Raw genomic sequence first — 10625 nt, forward strand, 5'->3', positions numbered from 1 at the left:
CAGATACTTGGGGCAAACATAAATATTACGAGTGTGAATCGCGACCAGATACTTGGGGCAAACATAAATATCATGAGTCTGAGTCGCGAACAGATACTTAGTACAGATAGTACTTATAATTAGTACAGATAGTTTCGTCGAGCTAAATGGCACGGGAAGGGGTTAATCGATTCTATACTGAATTGTTCTATTACAGAGAATTTTTATTCGCGTTTCAGGTAAAATTAAGTACTCCGAGAGGGTGTACGACGCGTGCATGGACGCGTTCGACTGTCTCCCGTTAGCGGCACTGATGAACCAACAGTTCCTCTGCGTGCACGGCGGACTGTCGCCGGAAATTCACAATCTAGAAGACATACGCAAAGTGAGTAAAGAAATACCTTTCATTGATACAACGACTCGTACGTTCCTGTGATTTAAGAAGAGTGTCTCTCGTATCCAGATATAAAATCAGACGCGTGGTACGCTGCTCCTTTTTACTGTACGTATAAACAGCGGAATTTGCGAGCCGTTCGACTCTCGTTTCGTACGTGTAACACGAGGAAACCTACGATTGGTGATCGAGTATTTTCTTAAACGAGGAAATCGGTTGTCAGTTGTACCACACGAGTGTTATCGGAGTCCTGGCCCCGCGTGGAGTACCGGAAACACGAGCATACTGCTGCCACCTGCTCTATCGATCGTTCGCCTAAACAGTGTCCACCTTGACGCAGCCAATACGCATCCCTTTCGCTTGTGTATTTATCTACTAAATACAGAAAATACCTAAGAATAACAATTTAGACATTTTTACTATTTTAATTTTCTTATTAGAAGTCGTCAGATTTTTAGATCAGAACTTTTTTGATTGAATCGGTTGTTTAATTAAAAATTGTGGTCGAACTTTTTAATAATTTTGCCGACGTCACTAAATGAATGATGAATATTGAATGGAAAGGTTTTTCGACATTTTCAATCAGCAGTTATTTTGAACGAAAATGATGGAACTGCTAAAAGATAATTATTCTATGGTTAAACAAATGAGTGGCGTGGATGGAATTGAAATGATGAATTAATTAAAAGAAACGGATGAATTCGTGGCCTGTTCGGATGGATTTGGTCTGCGTGTGTATTAAACCGGAGCTAATTAATGCCGACAAACGACGATATTTTACGAGTCCGATCGGCAGCGAATATTAATGTTGTGAACGTAATAACGAAATTAATATTCTATTAACTCGGGTGCTTCCTGACACGTTTAATCGTTGCATACGGTTGATATTGCCCGGCCGAGTACAGAAAACAGAATAATTTGCCGTGAAAGGCCGAGGAACGATTAATCTTGCATGTAGTTTCATGGTGCTGCATATTGTATGCAGTTACCACGTATTTCTGCGAACGTTACGTGAATACAGCAGCCCCGTAATGTTTCGCTCGCGGCTCACTCCGCAAAGGACAGCGTGGGAAAATGGTACAAAAAATTCCAACTGTTTATAAATTCAATTTTCCGTCGATTTCCCTTTTTTTTAATACATTTTCATTTCGGTTTTTTAACTTTGCACACGTTTCCTCCCTGGCTAATAAAATTTCCTATTCCCGGGGATATCGTGCGGTGGCTCATGTATATTCGAAGGAATTCGTGAAAGAAATACGAGCGAGAAGTTGTGTCTACGGCGCCCTCGAACTTTTTCGAAACCGTTGGAGAAATATCGCGACGGAGCTTCCCCGGGCATTTTTATTTTCGTGATGCCCGTGAAGATACGCCCTAGGCCCGGGATGGAAGATAGAATCCCGCAGGAATCCTGTTTGTACTTCCGCGACGCGACTCTTTCGAGCTCTTCTGTCTATAGTCTACACGGTTGGGTCTGAGTGAATCTTTCAACGAGACTCGATTTTTCTCGTTACCTCTATACTCGGTACAGTTTCCTTTTTTTTTTTTTTTTACACAGATTTCCAGGTGAAAATGATATCTCGAAAGGGGAAATGACTTTAAAAAAGAGCTGATGAAAACACGTCGAGACATTACAGACTTTTCATTTGTTTTATGATACAAAAAGCAGTTACGACTGTATGTTTCAGTGTGATATAAATAAATCCTTTCACGCATTGTAACCGTAGTTTTTCGCTATAAAAATATTTTAAAACCGAAACGTCTGGCGTTAAAATAACAATTGAACATCTCTCGTTTTATCTGGCGTGTTCGCACGTGCAACAGTGCGCGTAGATTGAAAAACTATATTTTCGTTATATACGTCGGAATTCTCGTCAGTAAATATTTAATGTTATCAAAGTAACTAGGGAAACCATTGAGAAACTTGAATAGTTCGAATTCTGAAACGAGAGATAAGAACATCTTTGAACGGCTTCCGAGCCGGGCAAAGAGCGGAGGCAATTAACCGGATTCTTTGTCGCGGTCTGGTACAAAGCACGAGGGATAATCGGAAGAATCCGGCGAGCTTTTAATATTTATTCGCCAGCGGATAAGAAATTCTATCCATGTTCCGCGATGTTTCCGGCTTCTCTCGACGTGGTTTTATTTCCGAAAGGTTTTACCAGGCGCGAGAACGTCGACGCGCTTGATATGGAAATTGACAGCCCCGGAAGGACGATATCCTTTGAGACGCGAGACCCTATGAAAACCGTCATATGCTACGCTCCCTTTGAATTTTTCACCGCTTATGAAAATAATTCTGCTCCTTAAATCGTAACGCCGTCAGCGTTTTCAATGAAATATGTTACAAGCTCGTTAAAAGGGGGATTAAGGTTTTAACAGAGTTTTAACAAAGATATTTCCCGTCGTTTTATTAAATTCTAACAATCAGTAATTGGCAATATTTTCAATAAAATCTGTTAGAGATCTCTGAAACGACGATTGATGGTTTAAAAGTGTTGGGTTGTTCCTTTTGGGATTTATAAATGCTGATGCCCGTTTGAAACAGCGAAAATCGATCATTGTTGAAGTCGTGACGCACTGAGGAGGCCCCAGAACACCCGATGCATTTTATCAGTGGTTTCGTGCTTTAAATAGCGACTGCGTGCTTTCTATGCGCCACTATTAACTTAATCGACACCGTACACCTATGCGTGTAACACGCTCTCGAATTCTCTGTAATAATCTGCCCGTTTCTTACTTCAAACCCAAAAGTGGCACACACGCGTTTAATTTATTCCCAAACGAATCCCGAGTAAATCGATAAAAGTACGAAATCGTATGAAATTTATTAATTGATGCTTCATGTGAGTTTTCCGTTCTATTGAATATACGAATCAAAATGCAAACTTGGGGAGTTAATAAATATTACTCACTCGCCCAGTGGTAGACGTAGTAACCAAATTTCTCCGAAATAGATTCAATTTCGCCAGCCTAACGTAGCAGCGACTCTGCCCGACGGTAGTAAAGGAGTCCCTCTAGCACCGTAACAGAGGGCAACTTCCTCCCGGCGGGGCAACTTTTAACGACGCTTATAAAACTCGCGGCCGTGCAGTGAATGCATCGGGAAAACGGATGTACCCCTTTTTATTCCTGTTTCGCCACCCCCGTACGTGACCGGAGAACAGAGCCAAGATGTGCCTTTTTCCGACCCCTCGGATCTATTCTCTATTTTTGCTCGGACTCTACGCGTCGCACAGTTTATATACAGAAGATTTCGCATTAAGGTTTCAAAGGAATTTAACAAATTGTTCGTCAAGCAGAATTAAGGATGTATTGGCTATACAATCAATCCCAAAAGTTTATTTATTAAAAAGAAATCAGACGTCGGAAGAATAATGTTAATAANCGTCGAAACAGCGAACTTTTGGAAAAAAAATTTCGTTTTTCCTTAATAACTCCTAAAGTGTTAGACATACGAGAAAATTGCATAGAACCTTTCTTGTAGAGAACGATGAGATCTACAATTTCTATATAAAAATTCTTCGCTAGCTTCAATAGTTTACGAGTTATTGACGAAAAAACGAAAAAACAGTTTTTCGCAAATTACTCGTAAACTAGTAGCACTAGCGAATAACTTTTATATGGAAATTGTAGATCTCGTCGTCCTCTACAAGAAAGATCGAAAGGAATTTTCCCGTATCTCCAACGGTTTAGAAGTTATTGGCAAAAAACGAAAATTTCGCAAAATCTGAAGGGGAACCCCTTGGAAAAATCTCGGAAAAATCGAAAATTTTTTGTTGTTGTTTATTATTAGCAATGTTCTTCCGGCGTCTGATTTCTTTTTAAAAAATGCGTTTCTAAAGTGCATAAACTTTTGGGATTGACTGTATAGCCAATACTTCCTTAAGCCTCGCTGTCTCTGGTAAAATGTTGTTGGTCAAACGTAACACGTAAAATCTAAACCAGATGAAAAAGTTTTAGCATTTAACCAAATGCGTAAATTAATTTTAATTCTGTTTTCATTTTTCAAGCATCCTCGTCCAGCATTATGTTACTGCATTGATCAAAACATTTCGTCAGGGGTAGTAGAAGCTGTTCAGCGGGTATACTGGAAGACAGAGGTTGGCACGGTTTGGTCCTCGACCGGATTGAGGGGCCCAAAGAATTTTTTCGCTCGAGGAACCTTTTGTTCGTTTAATAATGCGATTCTATGCATAAATGAAGAATCCTCGCTCTCGAACCAGGACCAAGCCTCGGGCTAATTTCCTTTCAACCGACGGAAGTTCCTCCTCCCATTAAATAATACTTGGACTTAGTTGCCCGGAATTATTCCCTGTCCCGATCCGACGAGACATTGTATCCTCGTAAATGGAATTATTACGTCCCCGTCGCGTTCCCGCTACGATCGCTCGACGCGGAATCTCGTTTAAATGGATTGCACTTGTTAAAAGGAACCGGGCGAAATTGCTACATTTCATTACAACTTGGAAAATTCGACTTGGAATTGGCATCGTCGCACTTCTGCTCGTTCCACCTGGCAACTTCTTAATAATCTCGATGGATTAATCACGGCGAATTTTTAATAGCTCTTCGGAATGAAAAAGTTTCATAAGAAAATTACTTTGCCCGCAATTTTTCCGAGCCCGCCACTGAAACGCTCGGTTGAATTCTCGCGAGCAGCATCGAACGCGTGACGTCGGTTTAATTCCACGATTGCAGTTCCGACTATCGTTACCGGAAACTCTCGGAAGTTCTCTCTTATCCGGAATCTCGAAGAGTATCGAAGGCAATAGTTGACTCGTTTGAAAAACCAGAGCACTTAGCTAGCTTTCGAAGGTCGTCGGCCATGTAAATGCGGGGGAGGGTGGGACGGTGTATTACCCGGCCGAGATTTGGTATTCATATCGGTTGCTCTGCGGTTGCAAAACCCAGCTTTTACATAGAGGTACGCGGAATAATACATAAACGGGGCCCAGAGGGTGTCTGCTGCGATGGAGTATCTTGGCAAGGGTTGATCTGATAAATATTGCATAGTCGCTGGTGTCCCTTGGCGCTACCGTTGACATTTTTAGCATATTTGTATTTATCTCGGTGGATGAGAAATGATCTTCGTTATTACTCGATCGAAATAAAATCGATCTCGAGCACAGAGAGTGAAAGAATTTTCGAATCCTACAGAACTACTGAAGCGTTCATGCAATTTACAGAGATTACAGACGTTCAAATACTTAATTGGACGTGAAACTATAATAATTTATTTAATTAAAGAACAGGAAGATAAAAGTGTAATTGAGAAAGATCGTATTCCTATTAATAGCTACATTTCTGTTGAAGTGGAAGAAGAAAGGGTAGGAACTTCCTGAGAACTCGATTCCTCCCTGCTATTAAAATATCGAAGCAGCTCGAAGGACGTTCGATAACGTCGACGCAAATTGCCGCGGATACTCGTCGAGTATTTTCAATCGTTCGAACTTCACCCAGTTTCAGCCCTTCCCTGTCTTATTCCCCGCGATTGTTGCAGCTGAAAGAGGCAGCTGCGGAGGGTTAACCACCCCGTCTCTCCCACGAGGAATATCTCGTAATCCGCCGGAACAGATGCAGCTCTTCCACGATGATTATGGTCCGTTTTTCTGCGTTTGTGTGTGTGTGTGTGTGTGTATCCAGTCGGTAGAAAAAGTTCCTCGCTCTGCTATTTACGAGGGTAAATTTGATATATTCGAGACGAAACGACTCGGTGCTAGAGATGAGCAAGGCGACGTGCGAGTTAATTAAGTCGTTACCAACGTTCCATACGTCCTTCTTTGTGTCCGGGAATCGCAATCGTTTGCAACGACACGCGTCGGCAACGAACACGGTTAATGGGTAATTAATATGCCGTTTCGAAACGCTGCTCTAAAATGATAATACGAAAGCAACGTTGCCGTCGTACTCGTTTAACCGAAATGACTTTGCAAACTGCGGCACGTGTTACACGTTCGAAATGGTTAAATCTAAAAACAGATATTAAAAACAGTATATGCAGCGTGGCACGTGTCACCCATTCAAACTAAATGAATTAAAGAATTGTATTAAAAAGCGATATAGGAATCGTTCGAAACGCTATCGAGTGTTTGTCGATAAATAATGGAACGGAAAGTTTAATAATCAGAAATTGATGAACTCTTCAATTAAATGAAAATTAATTACCTACGTCAGCATCAAAAATAGACGCTGCGCATTTGTATGGGAAATAAAACGTCGATGGTGGCAATACACGAAAATTAAATTCACCTTCTATTTAACGTTTAAATATTGAAGTACGCGAACAATTTACGATTTTCCGAATAGGTTTTCTGCATCGCGCGTGGCGTTTATAAACGAAATAAAAACCGTGACGCACTCATAAATCCTTGACTGGTTTGAATCGTTTTGTACTTTTTCGGGTGTCGCTGGCTAGCGCAATATCTTTGGCTCGTTTCCCCGTTGGTGAAAAGCGGAGTGCACGGGTTCGGTGGCGCAGTTTCGCAGGATTGTCCAATGGCGGGTTTGGCCACCGTTTCGCTTGGTCCTCGTTGCCGCCTTCGGCTGACCGCGAAATTCCGAGCGTGAAATTCCGTAACCGCGACACAAAAGTCACACTCGTCACGGTAGACCGGATTGGCAATCGTCCCGGTAGTTGTTAACGTGACTCCGTCACGTGTGACATTCCTGCCCGGCGTTGCATCGTCCCGTCGGCCTGACACTTTGACTGTTTAGTTTACGTGGTATCAAGTAGAAATGGAACGTATATCGTCAGACACGAGCGTGTAGAAATTAATATCAGTCGAATTTTGCTTCGTATTTCTGATACAGTTTATAATGGTCGAGTCTCACAGAGCGTGCGATGCGATGCGATGCGCTGCGTTTCCGTATTTTTCGAGCCTACGGCCGGGTTTACCAGTGCCGTAGACTGTACCCTACAGCATATACTAAAAGCATGTAAACGTCGGAGACTTTGGATTGCCCCTGTAATAATTAGCCGAGAATCTGTAACTCGAGGACCCAAACTACGGGTCAGACCCCCCGCTGTTCACTTACACATAGACGAAAAGGTCGATTTTATGGCCTCTGCGATGAAATCCTCGGGATTTCTTGGCGAGAACACTTTCGGAAAAATCGCATGCGTTTCTTTTCGTCTATGTGTAAGTGAATCGCATCGACCTTTTCGTCTAAGTCTAAGTGTAAGTGGACAGCGGGTGTGTGACTCCTACTTTTGGTCCTCGAGCTACCGATTCTCGGCTAGCTAACACTGGGGTCCTCCAAAGTCTCCGACTTTTACATGCTTTTAGTATATGCTGTAGGGTATAGCCTACAGCACTGGCAGACCCGGTCGAAAACTCCAAAAATACGGAAACGCAGCGCATCGCATCGCATCGCATCGCACGATCTGTGAGGATCAACCATAAAACAGACAAATCAGTGTGACAATTCCGTTAGCATAGCTGAACTGTGCGATATCAATTTTTACGGTTCAGAGAATGTAAAAAGTTAATTCGGATTCGGAGGCAAGAACGACGCAGCTAGCTACTTTGGCAAAGGCAATAATGCCGGTGATATTATGTCTGCTATTATTAGGTGCGAACTGCTCGTTACACTGTAAACTGCATTCCCCGTTAGCCCGGTACGTGTGCACCGGAGTTACGCGTGGCTGTACGTGTGTCGCACTGCGCCGGTTACTAATGTCATTCAACATAATTAGCGTTACCTATTATGATCAAAACTTGTAACGCGCCGTCTAGGCACTACCTCTGTGCTCCATTATAAACAGAGAGACAGCGTTCGATACGTCAACTCTCGCAGTTTGGTAATTACAAACTGGCTAATTATTGGGAGCGTTCCGACGATAAGAGCCACTCGCGTTTCTCCGCTCCCAATCACCTTTATCGATGAGACCTCTTCCTGGTTTCGTTATTCTCCGACGTGCTTCAAGTACGTTGTAAAAAAACGCGTTTCTCAGAATTAAATAAAATCATTTTACAAACGATGAAACAAAATTAATCGAAGTGATATTCGTAATAATTATTGCTGTTAACACATCTTGTGCGGGCACTTTGCCGCCAAACTCTTACCGTGTAACGGGCGATTTCTTTCGAATCTTTAGCGTATTACAACGTAATCGCGTCAGCAAAACGAATTCATAGGAATTCATTCTTGCAACGCACCTTTTGTATTTCTGCAACTCATATCTATCTGATCTTATTGTAAAAACATCACAAAAACCCATCGATAACAATAATCCATCAATAATCCGTGAAAAACGACTTTAGTTGCTTCCCGCTCAAGATGTGAAATCCGTGCAAAACGACTTTAGTCCCTTCCCGCGCAAGATGTGTTAAAACAGTTTAGTATTTAACATTTTTCCTACCCTTTAATTGGAATTCAGGGTAATCGGAAAGCATTTTCACTGAGGATCGAAGCATCGGTAATTAGAGACCCGCGGATACGAATTTCCGCGTGCATCGAGCGTTTAGATAATTAGGATTGCGACGCGTTTACATGGGCCGATGCATCAAAGATACACGTCGACGTCCCTTCGAACTAATTCGATCGGTGTTTGCTTTGCTGTTTCAGTTGGACAGGTTCAAAGAGCCGCCGGCGTTCGGCCCGATGTGCGATCTACTCTGGTCGGATCCCCTCGAGGACTTCGGCAACGAGAAGAACGCGGAACACTTCTCCCATAACAGCGTCAGGGGTTGTTCGTACTTTTACAGGTGCGTAAGATTTTTTCAATACGGATTACGTCAACGAATGTTTTTATCAAAGTTCTTTTTTTATTGAAACGTTCCGAATATCGAGGGAAAGATGATTCACGGTTTATATCCTGTGTTTAATTACCATCGAGAATTCCCTTTGTTTCATTGTTCAGGGAAATTAATATCGATAGTTACGCTTTTTCTTCGGTGATGGTGAAAAACAGGTAGGATCACGGTTCTATTTGAACGGAGCTCTCGATGGCAGTTTGAAATGTATCACGATTTTCTTTCTGCCGCGAGACAAAGGAATTTTCATACATATTTTTTAGAACCTGTCTCGAACAAAAACGAACGTCCCTTTCGACTGATACCGTTTAAACGTTAACATTTTGATAAACTCGAGTAAAATTGAGGATCGACGATGCTCGACGAGCAGACGATTGTATAAAAGGGCGAGCGCTGATGAAATAAATCGAGATAAATTTAATTCGATTTATTGCAATGTTTTCAATTAAAACGTTCTCGATTTTTATACAAACTTTTATTTTTTATAATAACTGCCAGCGCTCGGTTTGCCAGTCATAACGATGTTGACAAACGCCGCGTGTGTATCTCAAAGGAATCCGACGCTGAAATCTCGATTAATCGAGTTACATTCGATTCCCATTGGACCGACGCTCGTCGCACTGTCTCCTTTCGCATGGAAATCGTATTAATAATTGAAACCACAAAACGCTGATCGTTATAAAAGTTATTAAGCGAAACGCGATGGTCGTTTAAGGACGGATTAAACGAAATGAAACGGCGCGGATTAAACGGGAGCGAATTTCACGTTTCCGAACGTGTCGCCATAAATATGTCGGCGAAATCATTTACCTGGAAGAAGTATTTATCGCCGCCTCGATAATTCAATCTGCGAAAGTAACGTTTATTCGCCTTAAATCTCTCTTTGATCGTCCATCGAAATATCTCATTATTTAGTAATATATTAGGAATAAATCCGTTATGAATCAATTCGGTGCCACTGGCGACGAGTTTCATCAGATTCGATTCAGATCGAAGCGAAATGGAGGCCTAATCGCGAGTTTGCCAGTCGATCACCGTTTCGCTACTGAAAATCCAACCCGGTTACATACCTGCCGACTGATTAGCGTTGTTTGCATACTGCGATTTAATCGGAGCCACCCACAGCCGGTTGACAATTAGCCGTGCTAATGAACGGAGATTGTATTTCGTTTAAATTCGTTCGCCGGCCGGCCGAGTTGCTACGGTCCGGCCGTGCGTCGACCTATACTACTGAGACCCCGCACACTTTTGCGCCGCGAACGTGATTAACCCGAATTTCGAGCGCGTCGACGGCCCGGGAATTAGACGAATTGCCACCGTTTGTTTGAAATCATCAACCAGCCTACGTTCAATAACGTTTGTTAGCGTACCTGGTTATATAGACTAATAGACGTTCCTGCTTTTCCTTTGCTCCACGTGTTATTTAATACACGGGATGAGTCGATAAAAAATATAATACGGTAACTTGTTAGTCTTTTGATTTTATTAATAAATAG

General features: G+C 42.2%; 1 protein-coding gene across 8 annotated transcripts in view; it reads left to right on the forward strand.

Moving 5' to 3' along the window:
• The window catches only part of LOC108625900 (serine/threonine-protein phosphatase 2B catalytic subunit 2), a 122684-nt gene that overhangs the window by 87492 nt on the left and 24567 nt on the right, over nucleotides 1–10625 (forward strand). For all 8 annotated transcript variants that reach the window (XM_026814328.1, XM_018026233.2, XM_026814329.1 and 5 more), the window contains exons 5-6: nucleotides 219–364; nucleotides 8942–9081. In XM_026814328.1, the coding sequence (XP_026670129.1) occupies nucleotides 219–364; nucleotides 8942–9081 (286 nt within the window). The remainder of the gene's footprint in view (nucleotides 1–218; nucleotides 365–8941; nucleotides 9082–10625) is intronic.

Source organism: Ceratina calcarata, unplaced genomic scaffold, assembly GCF_001652005.2.
Source record: "Ceratina calcarata isolate Rehan_Ccalc_2016 unplaced genomic scaffold, ASM165200v1 scaffold379.2, whole genome shotgun sequence".
Lineage (NCBI taxonomy): Eukaryota > Metazoa > Arthropoda > Insecta > Hymenoptera > Apidae > Ceratina > Ceratina calcarata.